The 21,805-nt window shown below is 37.6% G+C and overlaps 1 protein-coding gene across 2 annotated transcripts in view; it reads right to left on the bottom strand.

The window, feature by feature from the left end:
* Positions 1-21,805, bottom strand: part of vps13b (vacuolar protein sorting 13 homolog B) — a 353,373-nt gene that overhangs the window by 30,935 nt on the left and 300,633 nt on the right. For both annotated transcript variants that reach the window (XM_066691052.1, XM_066691051.1), the window contains exons 40-43: positions 19,799-19,995; positions 18,520-18,701; positions 17,826-18,178; positions 14,094-14,255 (exon numbers count right to left, since the gene is read on the bottom strand). In XM_066691052.1, the coding sequence (XP_066547149.1) occupies positions 14,094-14,255; positions 17,826-18,178; positions 18,520-18,701; positions 19,799-19,995 (894 nt within the window). The remainder of the gene's footprint in view (positions 1-14,093; positions 14,256-17,825; positions 18,179-18,519; positions 18,702-19,798; positions 19,996-21,805) is intronic.

The following is a 21,805-nucleotide window of genomic DNA, read 5'->3' as shown; positions in this document are numbered from 1 at the left end:
ACAATAACAAGTCTAATCAATGCCTGAATTCAATTTGAAAATCATCTTTGCTATTTTTTGTGTGTGTGGAAATAATTTCTCGGATCATTACTCAAACTTACTCACCAGGAAGTAGGGAGGTGCTATAAACAACACTAGGGGCACTAGTAGTACACCTCAGTGTCATCTGTTGAGTTAGAAGTGTTATTTCAACGATCCTCTTTTTCCACTTTACCACGGCTGCGGCTACACTTGACCTTTATGGAGAAGCAATAATAACGGCTTCTTTCAGACTTCAAACAGCCCTTGTCGGAGTGTTTCAGTTAATGCTGATCCAAACATCTAAACAGTGACAAAATCAGACACGTATGAAAACAAAATGAAAATGAAAGATGCTGCCAGTAATTATAAAATTGCATCTGGGTTGCTGATCAAACTTGTTTTTCCCCCCCCCCACCTTCTTTTCTTAAGTGAAAAGGAAGTGTTGCCAAATAATTCCACAAAAGCAAATGCCTTTGCGGAAAAAACATTCTCCTACACAACATCTGCAAACCCATTAATACATTCAATGTGTAACTGTGAGTCAGAAAGAAAGACAAATAAGAGTGGCTGATCTTAGCTTACTCGAGCTCAAGCAGAGACAAAACCCAGGTCAAGGTCATTCAATATTTGCATATTCATATTTCCAAATATACGATTTGTAGATGCTAAGAAGTTTAATTTCAAACTCAACATCAATCATATGTTCTTATTTTGATATACAAACACCTTATGCACTAGCCCGTGCAACAATTGTACTTATCACCAAGGGAGAGATCAGTCTATCTTCATTTTGCAAGCTTTGCAGGGCTTAAAACATTCTGTGACTATTAATAAAAGGTTATTTTCCATAAAACAGAGTATCACTCTATAAAAACATAATAGATTAATCTCTTTTTATTTTGCTCTTTCATGTGTGCTTTGAAATATATCTTATAAACAAGCTGATTTTGTACGATTTCTCCCTGCTGTGTCTTTTCAGTTTCACTTTGGTTGTTTTTACAGCGTGTGTGAATTCCTCCACCTTTTTCCATGTGCTTCCATTTGAAGCCATATAGGAAACCGGTACATATCTGATTAATTCATGTTAACCATATGACATAAATGATTAAGAATATATAAACTGATCCCATTACTTTTAAAGAAGTTTATTCATGGCATAAAGGGACACAACTTGTAGACTACATTTTGGCTAAAGGCAGAACAGTTACTAACAATGTTTAATAAGAGAGTGAGAATCACCCCCCTTCCCTTCTACACATGAAAGATTATATAACTAAATTAAATGAAATCCATCTTTCCTGAGACTACAGTGTTCAAACAGTAGTGCATGACTAACGGCCAATAATGGAGATTATACACCAGTTAAAAGCATCTCAGTAGAAGCAGGGGATCAATCTTAAATGTGTTTATTCAATTATACATCAACGAAGAATAAAACAGGAAGTGTGCCAATAAGAAAACTATTGCTGTTCAGAAAAAGGGATTCTTTTCAGCTTGCTTTTAATTGTCAACCACATCAAGTAACTACAGATGATTAACATATTTCAAGCATAATAGTTCATAAAACATTTAAAATAAAACATCCCTGACTGTACTGAATTGAGACTGTTCTAGAACATCAATTGATTACTTTTCTGCTGAACTGAGTAACAGGTTCTAACCTGGGGCCTGCATGGAGCATAACACAAATATCCTCACTATCAGGACATACTGGGAAGCAGCAAGTTATCTACAACAATCCCTGCTGGGTTGCAGTTGGACAGGAAACTGCTTAATTTGATTTAAGTTTTAGGGCCAACAAAATTTAGATGCTGTTGCTTAAATCTCAACAAGTTGTTATTCGCTTACCATGGCCTTTTGTTCTTCTGTTATTTAACTCAATTTAACTTAATACAATTGCACAGTTACTTGACTGGCCAGCAAAGTATCACAAATATTTGCAAATTACCCTATTATCTGTAACTCTTACTACTGGATTCAATGCACTTTTCAGAGCATACACATTATAATAGGACATTAAGCAGTAAAGCACCAACTTTTTCGAAGAACACGGTACTTATGAGGCCAATAGGTGGCAATTAAGAGTAATATAAACCTATAAGAATGAGACAGAAAATATGTTAATGAAAAAAGTGGTGTCAAAAGGTGAGTTATTTGAAACTGTTATTTTTGGACCGTAAATAGCTTTCATGCATTGCATGTATCACTACTGCCAATTACGACATGATAAAGGTGATCATTCATATATGAATATAGTGCAAACAGTTTCAACATATTTGTAGATTTTCAGAACTGACTACAATGTTAAGATGTTCACAAGCAACCTGGGATATTATCAGAAATTAGGACTTAAATCTGTTTTAAAAAGAAAGGAGAAATATTGAAAAAAACGGGGTGGTTATTAAACTTGGTTATTAGACCTGCACCCTATCACCTTTAGTCTCTAGTTTTGAGGTTCAGTGTTATTTGGACAATCCAAATCAACCCCTTCTTTCTTTAATCTCAGATGTACAGTGAGGGAAAAAAGTATTTGATCCCCTGCTGATTTTGTACGTTTGCCCACTGACAAAGAAATGATCAGTCTATAATTTTAATGGTAGGTGTATTTTAACAGTGAGAGACAGAATAACACCAAAAAAATCCAGAAAAACGCATTTCAAAAAAGTTATACATTAATTTGCATGTTAATGAGGGAAATAAGTATTTGACCCCTTCGACTTAGTACTTGGTGGCAAAACCCTTGTTGGCAATCACAGATGTCAGACGTTTCTTGTAGTTGGCCACCAGGTTTGCACACATCTCAGGAGGGATTTTGTCCCACTCCTCTTTGCAGATCCTCTCCAAGTCATTAAGGTTTCGAGGCTGACGTTTGGCAACTCGAACCTTCAGCTCCCTCCACAGATTTTCTATGGGATTAAGGTCTGGAGACTGGCTAGGCCACTCAAGGACCTTAATGTGCTTCTTCTTGAGCCACTCCTTTGTTGCCTTGGCTGTGTGTTTTGGGTCATTGTCATGCTGGAATACCCATCCACGACCCATTTTCAATGCCCTGGCTGAGGGAAGGAGGTTCTCACCCAAGATATGACGGTACATGGCCCCGTCCATCGCCCCTTTGATGTGGTGCAGTTGTCCTGTCCCCTTAGCAGAAAAACACCCCCAAAGCATAATGTTTCCACCTCCATGTTTGACGGTGGGGATGGTGTTCTTGGGGTCATAGGCAGCATTCCTCCTCCTCCAAACATGGCGAGTTGAGTTGATGCCAAAGAGTTCGATTTTGGTCTCATCTGACCACAACACTTTCACCCAGTTCTCCTCTGAATCATTCAGACGTTCATTGGCAAACTTCAGACGGGCCTGTACATGTGCTTTCTTGAGCAGGGGGACCTTGCGGGCGCTGCAGGATTTCAGTACTTCACGGCGTAGTGTGTTACCAATTGTTTTCTTGGTGACTATGGTCCCCGCTGCCTTGAGATCATTAACAAGATCCTCCCATGTAGTGTGGGCTGATTCCTCACCGTTCTCATGATCATTGAAACTCCACGAGGTGAGATCTTGCATGGAGCCCCAAACTGAGGGAGACTTACAGTTATTTTGTGTTTCTTCCATTTGCGAATAATCGCACCAACTGTTGTCACCTTCTCACCAAGCTGCTTGGAGATGGTCTTGTAGCCCATTCCAGCCTTGTGTAGGTCTACAATCTTGTCCCTGACATCCTTGGACAGCTTTTTGGTCTTGGCGATGGTGGAGAGTTTGGAATCTGATTGATTGATTGCTTCTGGCTCCCAGGTGTCTTTTATACGGTAACGAGCTGAGATCTCAGCTCGTTACCTGTATAAAAGACACCTGGGAGCCAGAAATCTTGCTAATTGATAGGGGATCAAATACTTATTTCCCTCATTAACATGCAAATCAATTTATAACTTTTTTGAAATGCGTTTTTCTGGATTTTTTTGTTGTTATTCTGTCTTTCACTGTTAAAATACACCTACCATTAAAATTATAGACTGATCATTTCTTTGTCAGTGGGCAAACGTACAAAATCAGCAGGGGATCAAATACTTTTTTCCCTCACTGTATATACAGAGTAAACTGCCAAACATTAAGAACATATGTCTAACTGAAATGTAAAATGTATGAATGCCTAAATTAAAAAAAAGCAAGTGACATTTAAAAAACAAACAAATTACAAACAGACATAAAAAACAAAAGCAAGTAAAACTAGTCTTAAGTAATTTTCCAATAAAGTTAATTCTGTTTTCTTGTCTCATTAACAACTGATGGTCTGCTACATAACAGAAGCAGTAAAAACAATGAACATAAAACCACATCTCCTGTTTCAAGTTGCCTTGCCCTTTTCATTGATTAACAAAAACCTTATTAGTTTTGAAAGTCCAGTTTCTGTGGTTATGGTTCTAAACGCACACATATTGTGATTGCCATGGCAACAGCAGAGAGCACAAACACCACAGGAGCCCTCACCCTTCCCATATTGATGCTGCTAATTATCTGGTGAGTCAATTAACCCCAAAAATCTCCAGCCACGTTACGCATTTGTATGTAGCATCATCACTGAATTCTGTATTTCAATGTCTAAAATGCATTACCCACAGTCTTTTCAGTGCTATTAAAATGTCAGAGGTTTTTCTAAACACATACCACAGAGCTATTACTTTACATATTACTATACAGAAATAAAGCAAGGAATAGAGACACCAAATTAAACCTCCAATCATTTACTGGGATGATAGGTCATTTGTACAGTAACTTCCTTTTTCCTACCTTTTATCAGTATTCATTCTCCGAAAATGCCCCTCAGTGATGGATCCAGCTATCAAAGATAACTGCCTGACACTACCCACTACCATCTGATCATAAACACCTCTGTTACAATTTTTATTCTACATGTCTGCTATTCACATCTACAATGTTTCGGCACATACTTTTGAATTCTGTTTTTCTGTATAACTTTTAATTTTGTATTATATGATGTTTCTGTATATAGTCTTTGTAAACTTGCTTACAACACACTGCATCTATTAATATTTCAAATGAGAGAGACCTATCTATAGCTATTCTACATCAACATGTTTTACCACTATGGTGTTTTGAGTAATGAAATAATATTATTAAAAATATTAACATAAATACATCCCCTAAATAGCTATTCACAAATGTAATCTGTATTGGATCCAGATAAACTGAGGTGGTAAATATTCTTTAGTTCAGTTGATACTGCTGATACTATATCTTACAACTTAACTACAAAACAGTAGTCAAAAGGGCATCATCCCCTGGTTGTTTTAAGAGCACAGACAATATGTGTCTGTACACTGAAACATTTAAAATAGTAACAGGCACTTGTTCTCAATCAATGTTCTCAGTTCATCATTGGAATTCTGGCTAGACTGGCCAGTGTACCATTACACTCATTCTTGGGTCTGCAAATACAATTGGAAAATTGAAAGCATACACTCATCCGCATTGTTGTCGATGGTGTTGTTCTCCAGCACTGAATAGACTGTTGTTGTCTTGTGACTGAGTCAAAGGAGCAGGCCATATTTTAATGGAAAACATCTTTTCATGAAGACAACAAAAGACATGAAACATCACGTCCTTTGAGCAAAGAGAGCAGATGAAGGGCAGACACCAATATGATCCAGTTGAACAGTCAAGTTATGAATGCAATGCAGTAGGATACAGTGGCCTTAAGCAGCTGTCTAACCCATCCTTTGCTGAGCATGCTCTAGCAGAGGAGACTTGAAAGGGCAAAACATACAGAAGAACACAGTTGCAGTTCACTGAACCAGATTGTAGCCGATTAACAATAAAAAGCTGTTGAACTGAGTTGAGAGGACAATGGACAGAGATGACTGAGGTGATGAAAGTCCAGAATAGCTTTCCAACAACCATAGTGATGGATCTTCGGAGCTATATTTCTGCAAATACAAGTGGTGAAGCATCAGTGCTTGACTCTTAATTGAGAGGGGTCCTATTGGTACTTCTTCACAGAGGACTGATAATATCTAAAGGTCTCCCATATGTTTTGACCAACTGAACATGCAGAACATTTTAACTAGACTATCTGTTGGAAAATTAAATGTCTATGAAAACTGCTTCAACCTAGGTTATGGACATGTAAATAGAAGTGACCAATTTCAACAAATATTTTACTATAAGAAAACTTTTAATAAAATGTGATGTACTTTCAATGGTAATTCATCTTTTTACCATTAGATTGGTCTTGCAGTGGTAAATGGTACGAATAACAGACCACATCCCTGGCATAAAGTGCTTGACCTTCGCTGCACTGGAGTAGCAGCAAATCTGAGTGGGTAAACAGATTTAGCAGCCACACACCACTCCAGAGTGCGAGAGGCTTTCAACTGTCTCAGACTAAACACAGCTCACCCACTCTTGCCACAACACTGGGGTATTTAGACATGTAAACCAATTCAATAAATAAAAGGATTAAAAGGAAAAGAGATGCCTAATCTTGTCTTTATATATAGACGAAGCTCAAATGAATTTTGAGGTGTGGATACTGTTATTTCCCCTAAAGTCTCACCCCTCTGATAGATCATGATTACTTTTTCTGCCTTGATTAACAGTAAGATGCCTGCCTGGGAATACGTGTGCTCAACTAGTTAAATCAATGCCAGAAAGAAGTAAGACACATAGGGAGGTGTTCGGATGTCTCTAATTAAAGAAGGATGCAAGAAGAGATATTAAAGTGATCACACACAAAGTAACCTTCAGTAGTTTACAACCCCGATTATGAACCAGTGTGAGTGCTTAATTGTAATGATGTTTAGCTTGACTTGCTTGGCCGAGGGAACGGCGGTCTTGCAGCTGGGTCCAAACCCCTCCACTTTATAGGGAAAGAGCCAAGGAGCGACTGCAAAGGTGGTGACTGGGGAGGAACGCTAGGAGGGGTGCGATATAGTCTGGGTATTTATGCTTTATTTGGCGGGAGTGAATGACCCGAATAGGAGCTGAAATTTGTCTATACATTTCAAATCTACTTTCTATGCACCATCATAAATAAGCTCCTTATAGTAACAGAAGGGTCATTCCTTGATACCAGGGATACATCTTACTCTTTGAGTGCCATTGCAGGGGTGAGCAGCTTCCATACTGTTCACAGATACAAACACTTGGTGCTTAGTTGAGTACAAGTAGAAACCATTAAAATAAGACTGGTGTATATAACATGTTAACAGGTAAAAGCCACATTGAATTATAAGTTACACTGATCCCCCTTGCGTTGAACAAACAGGGTTATGTTCCGCAGAAGGCCTTTGGGAGAAACACACTGGTTTGTATCTCAGTCACACGTGGACAGTCTTCACCTATGTCTAACATTGCATTAATAATGCAGTTAATGATCTGAACTCGCCATGTCATCTAGTGTTGAAGTATTTATTGTAAACAGTGTTGTAGGAGGCTGCCAATAAAACGAAGAATGTTAACAGAAATATAGCGGTAAAGTAGTTTAAAAATAGAAGTCTGCGTTGTTATTTATTATGTTTAGGAGGTAACAAAAGGAGCCTTGTAATGCTACTACCAAGTGTGGAGAAGAGAAACCCAATGATTGGAGACCTGGCTGTAACGCATGAAGAAAACTGGGTTCAACCGTTTCCTTCAGAAAGCCAAATTCATACAAACACTGAAAGACTCTAAAGCTAGTAAGCAATGCTGTCACATTTCCTTAACTTTTCTGTTGGTCTACTTCAGTTATTAAAACAGGAAACAAAAAAACAATGTTCTTTATTATTCTTGAATTACTGGCCAAGTCAAACAGATGAATACAGCAGGTTCCGGTTTTAATAAATTACATTTCAAAAATGTTTGCAGAAAGAAGAGAGGATTGTACTAACTACATACACATTGACTGCTCAAAGAATTTGAAAGAAAAACAACCAACAAAAAAATGGAAGAAAAAAAAAAACCTGCCCAATCAAAGTTAAAAGAAACGGATTTATCTGTTTGTACTTCTTTCATTTTATAGTCTTCTCAAGCATACAATATCGTCTTATAAAAATATGAGACTTATGGCTGATTACCATGTAAAATTAAAACACAAATATTTTCCATTGCCAAATCAGTAAAAACAATATACAGGGCGGTTTTTAAGCTTGTGCTCCAGAGCTGACTATGTACCAATAAAATAACTGATATCTTTTCATAGAGGCAAACAACCCAGCTGTATAGTGGAGAATTATGTTTCACATGTCCTCGGTTTCTTATATTCCTCTTATTGAAAACCCCAAATGTTTCCGCAGAACTTCTACTTTCTGGCCGCTGGTGTATGTCAGTTTTTACAATGCCATATCCACAGAGGGCAATATATCTGTTTGCACTTCATGAAAGGAATTAGGCACTGTGAATAGTAGGAATGATAAATCAGATTTATGTTGGAAAGCGATCAAATCATAGCGTGCACCTAACTTAATATCACTGAGCTTTCTAAAAATGTCTGCCATTTACAAAAAGAAAATGTATCAAACCTGGAAAAGATAAAGTGAAGCTGAGGGAATGACAAAACATCGTTGGCAGCATAACAGAGCACCTTTTGTGGTTTAATCCTTTACATTAAAGCAGGGGACACATGCTCTCATAATACACAGGTGCAGTGTCAAAGATTTTGTTTTTTTATATTGGTTTCTCATCCTATGTTCTTCTGTGATTGACTCAACAATAAAGGAATAGACTGAAGAACCCAAACTGTTGGCAAGCATACCTTAACTTAATTACATCATTCATTACTATCTGAGTGATTATAGAAACAATCCATTGGGTATGGCGGTGATAAGATACTGCCATGTTGTTGTTCTTTTTAACACTAATGTTAGACATTCAGGGAAAATTAAATGTGCACATATCTATATTGATCAAACATGTTTTATTTGTTCACTGTGTCTGTGGCTAGAGAGATATACTGTATGTTTTAAGAACTTCACATCTTTAACTAAGTTGGGTCATTTACAGCTATTTGAAACTGCATCAACGTTTATAAGTGGAATGTTTCAGAGTTTGTTTTCATATGTGCAAATTGAGAAATTTAGCACTTTCCCCTGGACAATTCCAACCAGCTAGCATCTGTACAGGATACAAACTGGTGACATTGCCATGGTTGGCAACACTTAGTGAAACCTCAAATGCAGTTCAATAATGGCAAAGGGAACTCGAGGAAATCTTTCACTTTTGGACTGAAAATGTTTCTGTCCCTTTTCATTACTTGCATGTATTGATTCATGCTGCACTCATTATTCTTTTTGCTTGAACACGAAGGTCAGTCCGCTGATAAAACTGAATTAAAACCATTTGCTAATGAATAAGAGGCCTATGCTGTCAGGACATAAACTTTCACAGCACAACAGTATAACTGTGAAATATGCCTGCTGTTCAAAATAAATGAGAATTTATTTGTATTCTGGATTTTCATTATAGGCACTTAATGTTCTTCCAGAACTTCTTCTTCACCACATAAACCACAAGGATCTATATCATTTTGTATATCCTGTGCACAGCATCCAGGCATTTTAACCATTTTAACCACACACTCTTGGTGCCACTGCAGTGCCATAAAAGCAGTACAGGAAACAAGAAGCAGGAAAGAGATTTACTGTCCCTTGTGTCACATACAGGCATGAATGGACTTGGCCCTGCAGGAACGTGAGGGAATACAGCCACGCCAGTATGCATACCACACTGACATGTGTGGAAAGGGGAGGAGTTCTGAAGAACCATTAATACTCAAACACTGGCGTGTAAACACATGCCGACACAGAGCCCTGTCAATAGACACTGACAGAGGACAAACCACAGGGAACATCATATTGGATTGATCTGAACCACTGCTGTAGTCCTCATACCTCAGAGCTCAGCAAAAAACCCTTGTGCCTAAAGTTGTATGTCACCCTGCAATCGCTATAGAGAGATACTACAGAGAACAAGGGCTGTAAAACAAATTAAACATTTTCTGTCCATTTCAAATAAAATTATATGGCACATGCTCATCTATTAAATACATTGCCTCACTTCCCCCCAAGATATGACAAGGGATCTCAGAAGAACATAGGGAAAGGACAGGGAGGTGCTGTATGCTGCACCTTGGTGTCTGACCACATAACACAGGCCAGCTGCTGCAGGACTAGCCCCTCTCTCTCGCTCCCTGTTCTGCTCCGAGAAGCCCAGGCCTGGCTCATGTTATTCCCAGGAGCTGCATAGCAATGAACTCATGGCCAGAAGGCACGCAATGACTCTGAGAGGTATGGATTATTTCACGGTTATCTTTCGATCTGCTCCCCGAGTTCTTAAAATGCACTGACTTGGAAATGGGGAATGATCAAGAGAAATGAAATAATTTCACAAGTATGAAGTCATCCGGCATGCGCTTGATTTGACAAGTCCAAGGGCTAGCCCATACTCGTGGCACCGCGGTGACCTTTTTCGACAATGTGCAATCCAACGGTCGATTGAGCATGGAAACAATTAAGAGAATGCCCCAGCTCAATGTCAATAGCACCCCTTCTTAATTAGTAGATGTGTTTTTAAAAGAAAAACTGGCAGGCACTGAGGGGCTTGTGATTAAAAGAGAAGTCACTTAATATACAGTAATGCAAGATTTGGAAGAAAAACAATAATAGGAACACTTTAGTATCCTGTACATTGAATCCATATTTTTATGAGTTTACTTATCTTGCATTTAAGAAGTGACGTATATCCCCAGTGCATACTCTATGAAAAGTATATAACACCAGGAGGGTTAGAATATGTATAAAACCTAATTTTTTTTGGTTTTCTTAAAATAATATCTGTTTTGCTATTAATGCTCTATATATTATTTAAAAAACATACAGCATCAGGAATGTCTTTTCTCCAAGAGACAGATCAGTAAAATAATCCACTTGTTTTACTTTACAAGATCTCTAAAAACTGCTAGAGGGACATACCATAACGATTTAATGTAAAATTATTCTCCTTAAGAATTAGACAGATTTATGAGAGATTATACATATTGGTTTCCACTTGGTAACCATATTTAAACAATTTACATTTTAAAATACAATACAATAAATTGCATGAAATCCTCCCAATACTGTTTTGCTTTTATATTGCAATTAATCACTATGGTAATTAGGCTTCCATGCACAAGTGCTGGAAGCCTATTGTTTTTGTCATGAAAACTCATGAAACTTGCTAGAGTTGTAGAAACAACTAAGACCTTCAATTGCAGTGAAAACTGCTGGTCATACAGTGCAGCTGCCATATTGCATTTACTGTGGGGTATGCCATGCTACAAAAATCTTCTCCTAAACTGCTTGACACAAGCATATGCAACCTTATACCCTACTATTACGGTTGTTCATCAGAAGTCAGTGTGTTGCATGATGTTGCATCATTGGTTCCAACTTCTAGCGACTTCTTCTTCATAACCATAATGCCTACAATACTGAAATTTGGCAAGCATGACACTAGTACAGAGTACTACCAAGTTTGTAGATGGCGAGTTGCTCCACTTTAAAACTTGGCTACTGTGGGCCAATGAAAAATAACTTATGCGCTACTTCATGCACATTTACACATTTTCTGCACACTGCAATACAGTACACACATAAAACTTCAATTATAAGTTAATGCCCATGCCTTAAATCTACAACCAGAAAATGAAGTTAGGGTACATGCAATCAATAATAGGGTACATGGTTTGGCCGCCATATTGGAAAATATGTTTCTTCACATCAGCATATTAAAATAGTTACTGCACTGGGGCTACAGGGCCCAGTGTGCTCAAACTTTGCCCATGTTACATAGAGACTGGAATCTATCAAATTTACAAAAGCCAAGTGACTTCGTGCAGGGCAATGTTATTGCTTAATTGAGTTTAATTTTGTCACCATTGGTTACGGAACATGGCGGCAATGTGCATTACAAAATGTCACTTATGACAGTGAAAATCTTCAGAACCGGAATGCCTAAAGTGCTTAAAATGTCAATGAGTTACACTAGTACAATGATCTATCAAAATGGATGAAGCCGAGTTGATAGGGCAAAAAACATTGCTGCTGTACACCTATCAAAATGACAGCCTCACATTTCAGCCATATAATGACATTCCTTATGTAGTTTGGAAATTGCATTCTGCATCTTGAATGAAACAAGAATGAAAACTTCATATATATGCTAGAATTAAGTGAAAAATACAACTGTACCTTACATAATAGAAGCATGCAATCATAAAATATATATTCAAGTCCAAAGAGATTGAAATACACACTTCAAATGACACAATAATGAAAACCTCAAATGTATACTATATTGGATTGAAGTTGAAAATTACACATTCACACAACTACAAATGCCTTCTAAAATCTGAAACCTACTGATATAGCTTGGAAGCCTTAAAAGTTGCATGCAACTTCAAGTTATTATTATTATTATTATTTTTTCCTTCCGCCAAAACTTCAAATGCATACATGCATGAAAACTCACGAAACTCGAAAGTTTTGTAGAAAACACTTATACCTACAAATGCAGTGAAAACTACGTGTCAGTCACATGATGCTGCCGCCATATTGCGTTAAGAGCGAAATTGTAAAATCTTCACCAAAAAACCAAGCATACCTATGCACCACTATTACGCTTGTTCATCAGATGTCGCTTGGTCGCACGCTTTGTCCGCCATTTTGCATGCTCTGATTCAATCTATTGTGCCTTCAACTCCAGACCGCTAATACCCACTGTGCCACAAATTGGCATGCATGGCACTAGTACAGAGTCCTACCAAGGCTGTTAAAGGCAAGTTGCCCCAGTGAAAAACATGGGTGCTGTGGGCCAAAGAAAAAAAACGTATGCACTGCATCAGACACATTACACATTTCCTGCACATTGGAATAGATTAAAAAAATGAAACTCTGCACATATGTTCTTGCCTATGCCTAAAACCAGAGAATTAAGTTTATGGGGTACACGGTTAAGCTGCAATGCTGGATTTAACATGTGTCCATGTGCAAATATTAAATCAGTTACTACTCTGGAACTCTAAAGCCCAGTGGCCTGAAACTTTGCATATCTTACATAGATATTGCAATCTATCAAATACGGTATGGTGGCAAATTGCATTACAAGATGTCACTTATGGCAGCAAATATCTTCAGAACTATAAACTAGTACAAAGATCTGTCAATGTCGATGAAGCCAAGTTGATAGGACACACAACACGGCTGCTGTGCACCAATCAAAATGACAGCTTCACATGTCAGCCACATCTTGACATTCCTTATGTAGACCTCTACCTCCATCATCTGAACAAGATTGGAAATTGCATTCTGCATCTTGAATGACACATTAATGAAAACATCACATACATGCTAGAATTAAGTGAAAAATACAATGGAACCTTACATAACTGATGCATGCAAACAAAACATTAATATTATAGTCCACTGAGATTGAAATATACACTTCAAATTACAAAAGATTTAAAACCTCAAATGTATACTACATTGGATTGAAAATGACAATTACACATTTAATAACACATGCATTTAAACTACAAATGCCTGCTAAAATCTGAAACCTACTGATACAGCTTGGAAGCCTTAAAAGTTGCATGCAACTTCTAGTTTTATACTGTAGCTGTTTCATTCAGCAATGAATACCATATTATTTTTATTTCTCTTACAAAGCTATAGTTTGTAATGATTTTATTTAGATATTCATGAACCATTCATTAGATTTACATCTTCCCCAAGACCAAAAATCAAGTGATTTGCAAACAGTGGAACTGCAGACACACACCGCATGCTACCAGAAGTCCCGAGATGAATTAAGACTTTCCCCTTTACTAAAAGAGTTAAAGACAATTCATCTTCCTTAGCAATTCTGTCAAACAGCTGGCATGCATGGCTTCCTGATCAGGAATAAAGACAATGCATGGCAATCAGGTCAGTGGAGGCTGGGTGCTCCAAGGAAGCGTACGCAATAATTAGAAACATGAGTGCAAATCCAATCCACTAGCTTAGTTCTGCAAAGCCTGTGTTTCCTAATCAGATGGGGTTTTGTAATACCTGTGGGGACTTGTGCGAACGCCAGCTGTACTGGTGGCTGTGAAGACTTGCCAAGAGGACGTTTTCATCGGTGTCCACCTGGCCAAACCGCAAAGTCTCATGTGTATCATTACAGATCACAAAGTGGCTGAAGACCAACTCCTCTGCCTCTGGATGCCGGTTCTGAAAGGAAAAAAGAAAGTCAGCCAGTGTGGATCACATCACAAAAAAAAAAAAAAAGATGTTTCACAGCTGTGCATGTATATGTGTGTTAGTGTGCCTGCGGGCAGTTATCACAACACAAGCTCTCAGGAGGACCGACTGACATCATCACTGGGAATAGGAAGATCTGGCCCATTCTAAAAGAATGTTAATCATGTCAGACCCTTTCATAAATCCAAATAATCAGAACTCTGCTAATAGGACAGGACCATCTCGGAAGCCTTGTAAAACCTTTTGGAGACTGCATCTGAACTCTCCTGTCTTCACATGTTGCATAAAAGAGATATAGGACTAAGATTGAACTCTTCTTCTTGAAAGAATGGATAGCTATTATTATTTAAAACTGATGCATGGTATTAGGTTTCATATTGTCACCTTCATGACCAAAACAGTTTGTGACAGTCATAAAAGTGCTGAGAGTCAGATGGCTACAGTGCCATTAGTGCCATGACTCAGTTACATAAATAATGGAATCCATAGTGTGGTAAGATGTGCAAACATGCCTTATTTAAACTTAGACATAAATTACATCACAGTGGTTATTTCAATGGTGTACTGACAACATTGTAAAAAAAACATTGTAAGAACTTTTCCGTCCAAAAAAATAATTATGTGTTTATTCCTTCCAGTAATAATTGTTTGCTGTCTAAAAATGTATTAATATTCAACCAGTGTGGTAAGAAGCAAAGCAGCTCAGCTGAGAATATATGACACTAACACAAGAAGCTGACACACATAACTAATGTAACCTTCAACATTCACGTTAAAATAAACTAAATACACTGATAACAGCAAGCTACGAGATATACACCTGTACCACACCATACAAAGTTGACTGCTGTCTATACAAAGAACTACTTGGCAGGCTAGCCAAGACAAGTGATTTCTATGATTCATAAAATATTTGTATACAACAGTCCTCGTCTCCCTGCAAAATAAAGGACACGCAGCTCCAAAACAATGCTTTGGATTTGTGAATCACTAATGCGGCTTCCAAACTGTGTGGGTCCTGGTGGAGCTTTCATGCTTCAGCCAGATTAATGGAATAACCACACCTATCAGTCCCTGGTGTGATGGTGAGGGACATCTTTCCAAAAGCTTCTCAAAAGACTATGTTCTGCTATTAACTCATATTTTAAAATACAAAAAGAAGTGCAAACAGTAAGGGTTGGTTACAGTGTCTTAAGTGTAAAGCTTTATGTTACACTGCAGAGAACTCTGATCCTTTGTTAAATTAATGTAGGATGTCTTTCGTCTCATATTCAACTCCAGTCTTCTTGTAAATGTATGGGAAAGTCTGGCCCATGAAACCACTTGACAATGTCTCTTTTATTCAGAAAGGACAGCTGTAATAAAGGTTCAAATCCATTTTCTTTTATAGTGGAAAACAATCTGAGACTAATTCAAATTCCAAGATACCAAGTTTTTTTTTTTTTTTTTTACATTTTACTGCTTTTACATTTTCCACCTATCTTTGAGGATTTCTAATACACATATTGTATGACTCTACAAATTAAGTGTATTAAACTAGTTCTGTCTCAAACATTTCCATGGTAAAAAGTGTAACATTTTCCATGTAAATATATATTTGTTATTATCAAGGCTTCTGCTGAGCTGCTTCATCTTTTTTTTATTCCACACTTAACATTTAATTTATTTTGTAAATTGCCCTGGACAAGGGCATCTGCTAATAAATACATACATACATAAATAAATAATTTAAAAGTACAAATTAAAAAATAAAAAATAAAATAAAATAATCACAGGACTAAACTGAAAAATAATGATACATTTGTTGCTATGAACAATCTGACTGCTTTGAAACTATTCTTCTACTTTAACTAGGGCACAAAGACAAAACAAAAAAAAAAAAAACCTCAAAGACAACAATGTTTAAGAAAATACATTGCTTCCAAATCCAAATTGTGATTTGTGAATAATCACAAAGTCTAAATACTACTGTACTGTGGCTATTCCTGCTTACACCCTGAAAGAAAGGAATTCTTTCTGCACTTCTGATTTGAATACATTGTTTGCTGTCTGTTTCTGTGGTAAGTTTCCCTCCAGTTTTCAGATTGTTCTACTCCTTAATATAGACTATATCAGCTCAGAGCTCCACCACATCACAACATGGTGGCAGGCAGCCTTGATGTGAGGAAACAAGAAAATTACAGTAATAATTACAAAAATATATCCTTCTGTGGTTCACGTTAACATTTCCAAATCCCTGTTTCAATCAGAATCAACTATTTCCAGAATGCACCTATCAGCTATATAGCACATTACATACGGTTCTGCTTAATCAAATATACCAGGTTTTCTTTATTTTAAAGAAAAGAAGAAGCAAAACCTTTAAGGCATGTTAGCAAGTCTCTCGCACTCTGATGTTGTACAAATATTTAAATGTGTGGTGTATTATTCATATGCATAACCCTATTTCAGGGGGATCATGTTACCTCAATTTCAACATTTCCTTTCATTTGAAAACTTTTGTTGGCATGTCCTCCTCCTTCTTATACAGGTACTTTTCACATCATTATATTCATCATAACATTAAAACCTAACTATAAAACAGTGCAGACCAAAAACAATATTAAAATTATATTAGAACCATTCTGCACTAAAGGAATTAACTGATGTTTAATTGTTATATAAAATTAAAAACATTCAAATAAGCAGTTAGCAAAACAGACTTGTTTCAGCATCTAATGTCCATTGTTTTTCTTCCTAGCTACCTTGCTAACTGATTAAGCAATTAAGTATTAATTAATTATTTTGAGTGCAGAACTCTTCTAGTAATATTATTAAAAAATAGACTTGAATGGAAAACATGGAGCCTGACATGAATCAGATAAACAAAGTCTGACTTGTGTGGCCACAGAACTCCATTGCCAAAGCCTTTAATGCAAACTGATTGATCAAACACAGCTGAGAATATTTGCTGAAAAACTGATGCAAATTTCCAAGTCATCTCGATAAAAAAAGCAAAGAATTTCAATGCGGTGAACATATTTTCATTTATTTCTTAATACAGTGCATCCACTGCAAAAACTATATTTTGAAATTGAATTTAGGAAGGTCCCTGAAAATGTATTAAAATAACAACAAAAATGAATGCTCTAAACCTCAATCTTGTGAAAATACTGTAAATAACACATGATCAGAAAGGGTCTGATAAAGATAACCAAAGATCATTGTGAGATACTATATATTGTTGAGATTTTTATTTAATTAATAATATTTAACTCAGAAATATTTTCATATAAGGCTTTTTTTTTCAAAACTCCTGGTTCCAACATCAGTGGTAAGGTAATCCATTTAATAAATCCTGTGTCTGAATACGTCTCAGAAGATGTTATTACAGGAAGTGCTACACTGTTAATGGTGTTTTGACAGCCAGTGAGCCACAGCAAGACAATTAAATATGGTGTACACTTCTTTGTCATCAATTAACCTTACAATTTAAAAAAAAGTTTGCAGAAATGTAACATAGTATGTGAGGAATACAAGCAATATATAGAGGTCTCTCACCTGCTGCCAGGCCTGTACTGCAGTGTCCAGTGCATGAACAGTGTACTGGCTGATGTTGATGAAGATGGGATCCACAAAAACGTTGCCATCGATGAGCTGTTCACCAGGGCAGCTGGAGACGGCCACCTGCCCCTGCAGGATGAATGGCTGGACCAGGCTGTGCATCGTTAGGTTGCGATACTCCAGCAGCTTGCAATCCAACTCAGTGGAGAACTGGAACTCCTGGCACAGGGAGGAGCCACTGTTCCACTGCCTCAAGTAGACGCGCGGTTCCCTCAGACTGAGCACCAGGTACTCCTGCTCCAAGGGCAGCTTCCTGTCCGAAACAAACGGTCGCAGTCGCTGCGCAGGAACTGGAGAAATGAAACACCAAAACATCCAGCTGAGAGTGTAAGACCAAGAAGACAACAGCTCAGTGCTCTATTTCACACGGTTAAGCGCATTTCTTTATTCATAAGATTATGTTAATTGTTTGGCTGCATAAGAAGGTTCCTCATTTATGGTTTAGTTTAGTCTTTAATTCACATTTTCTTGCAGATTTTTCGATTCTAACTTCACCTTCAATTTATTCTATGCTCTACCTTTCATTACACCAAGGAATTCAGAGTGCACAATGGACCAAAACAAATAAAAATAAAAAAACACAATGGAAAAACTACAATGGTGGTTGAAATTGCTTTTGTCAGTACAGTACCTGTGCCGAGCTGATCTAGATGGTGGCAGAGGTGCAGCTCGAATTGCGCCAGCTGCATAGACACACCCACAGAGGGCACAAACCAGGGGGCGAAACAGGAGTCCACGCGGGTACAGGCCGCCAACGCAGTGGGAGACACCAGCTGGTCACAGGGAAGCTGAGAACTGGATTCGCTGTCAGAGCTGAAGACATACCAGAAACAGTACAAGAGACTGTCAAGCAACATGTCCTGCTAGTATCCTCCAGCAATCAGCCAAGCACCAGGACTGCATCATTTAGGGTTAATCGCCAGTGAAAACATCTGTAACACCATCTACCCCTATCAGGTGTTTAAATAAATTTGACAGCTACAGTCCATTTAATACTTCATTTAAACAAAACCCATAAGTTCAATGTACAGTTTTCTATCTGGTAAAAGTACTGGTATCCAAGTGGAGTTCAATGATAGCTGAAAAGGGAAGTGTGTATAAGGTTGGTAAGGGTAAAATAAATGTACCGTTTGTCAACCTTAATAAATGTAAAAATTACAAACCCAAATACTCATTTGTCATATAATTTGTTATTAGTACGAGTCCCAAGTATTTGAATGCTACATGAGGCTCTCAAAGTTGTTGGTACAACTAACATAAGCATCACATGTTGACAATTTCCACCATATTCAGATTTTTGGTAGTGTTTGATGGAAAGGAGATGAAACAGGGAATCATTTTTGATCAAAAAGGACAAATAATTTTAAACATAAAGGAAATGTACTGTTTTCAGTATGATTATAATGAAATGCAGATGTGTATTTTGTTTTTCAAATGGATTTGACTTTTTCTCTTTCTTTTCTTTACATGTTTTCATATTCCTCCCATTCTGTTCCTCTGGAGCCCTTAAACCCACACAGAATGTGGGCTTGGCAGTTCAGTTTTAAAAACCAAAAAATTAGTAAGAGAACAGGGAATCGCAGTGTGGGAGCACTTGCAGAGGTGTTACTTGGCAAGTTGACCTAACCCCGGAACATATGACCCACCAATGAGTTTGCTGCTCACTTCCCAATGAGATATACCCAAAATAACCGGCAAGGAATTTGGATCCTTAATGAGAAGTGGCCTGTCTGCTGGGAACACTTATTAGATTGAATGGACCATTTCCAAATCTACACACTGCTTCTGCAATCCAGATGTTGAGGATTGCTCAGTCTTTTGTGTTCAGCATGGTTGTGGCCTGATGGCAATGCCTTCCTTAGTGGTTTGCCAGAAGTCCTCAGTTAGACAAGAACTGAATTCGCCCACACCTCTGTTCATCTCCACCATCAGCTGTGTTGTTCAGGATGATTCTCCAAAGGTCAGAGGCCACCAGCTCCTTCTGTTCATTGGTCAGGCTGATGCTAGGCAGTTGCAACTCACAAGCTTTGCTTTCCGACAGGCTGAATTCTCTGTATGGGACAAATGACCGCTGGAGCTCATCCCAATACTCTAAGCTACAAGGCACCTGCAAAACATGAATAAAATATTAGTATTCTTATCCTTCATGACACTAATCTATGAAAAGTAAAATAAACTTTTTGGCCTGTATTGCTTTCCCCTGAAGTTGGAAAGCAAAATACAAATTGCTTCTTCGCTGTTTTCATAATAAAGAAAGACTAACATTCCATTTATCTGATCTTCACCTGGCCTCTGTGAGGAAGTATAATAACGGTCTCTTTCAACAGCACAATATCAAAGAAGTTGAGTGAATTTTCAAACCTTACCCTGCTGCCGACATAATGAGAACAGGCTGACAAAGAGAATGCCAGGTGGACTGTACTAGCCAGGGGCACTTTACAAGTCCAGGCTCCAGAGAAGAAGGATGCCGTCTGAAAACAACCACACTTTCCTTTCCTTTCCATTCAATTTGTGTCAGTCAGTGTGATATTTGTGTACAGTTAGTACTGAATAGGATATGTGAAAAACTTACAGAGACAAGAAAGTTTTCCAGCCCAGACCAAATAATGTGTGTCAGCTGTGCCAGTTAAGTGGTCAGAAGTTAGTTAACTCTCCACAGCCTCTGTGTCCTGGGCCACTCCAGACTGTTTACTATCCCTGTCAGACCAATAATTAGTGGGGCCCTGGTCACTTTCCAACTATATGTAATTGATATGAATTAAGAAAATTACTACTATCAATGTTAGCCATATATGCCATTCTGTTATATAACCTATTAATGCTCATTGTTCTGTAGAAATCAAATAACTAATTGGGATGGTTAAAGCAGTTGGATGATTGTTCATGATTGCTCAATAGATGGCTTAACAAGGAGCTGTATCAGCCTCTTGAATGCAGTTTACAAAAAACTGGTTGTGTAAAATGCAGGGCCCAAGTATGGGTATGGCATAAAAATGTAGGTACATTAAAGAACTTTACACATAAATTCCACTACTCACAAAGAAAATCACACTACGTCCAATGGAAAATTAAAATATAAAAAATATACAGAACTTTAAAGGTTGGTCACTCTGTCTTAGAATGATTTGTCAAATCAGGTCCTATGTCATGTATCAATGATGAAACAAAATTAATGTCTCAACACACCATAGTAAGAGGAAAGTCCAGATCTTGGCTTGACTGGGATACTTGGCAGTATTACTACAATTTGGGTAGTTCCATAGTTGAATTACTGTCACAGATTTCCACTTTTTACGAACACTAGCAAGTAAGAATTGTGGCAGACCTTAATTAAGACTGCCATCTTCACTCTGTGATTGTTTGGATTTAGCCATGTATTTTGTAATTGGCATTTGTCCAGCTCCATGGCTAGATAGTCTACAAAAAAGTAACTTTTGTTTTATTTATACCATAATTTCTCTGCATTCTCCTCTGGTTTCTTCATACAGCACAGGGAAACCCTGAAGAATTTCAATTTTGAAATTGTGTTAATGAGGCCAGGCTACAAAGCCGCTCAATCTCAATTAATTGTTTGTGGTTTTGACACAAAATGTTCTGTAGGCTAAGCACAGATTATCAGAGCAACCTGTTTCACATATGAGCTGAGTTTGGATCAGTTGTTTGGAAAAGTCAGGAGAAATACTACTATACTCCTTTGCTACCTAACTAACTTTTACTCCAGGTAAAATTCCAGGTAATTTCTTGTGGGATGCTAGTCTGTATTTTTTCATTGGCTTGTGTAATTCATATACAAAATGGAATTCTGAAAATCTCCAATACCACAGATTTCTCAGAAATGTGTTTTCACTCTGCTTGTATGTAGAGTCAGTGGTTGCAGTATTTATTTTTTTATTTATCTGATGTTCCTCCCCATAATT

Source organism: Amia ocellicauda, chromosome 18 (genome assembly GCF_036373705.1).
Source record: "Amia ocellicauda isolate fAmiCal2 chromosome 18, fAmiCal2.hap1, whole genome shotgun sequence".
Lineage (NCBI taxonomy): Eukaryota > Metazoa > Chordata > Actinopteri > Amiiformes > Amiidae > Amia > Amia ocellicauda.
This window is presented reverse-complemented; position numbering and strand designations above follow the sequence as displayed.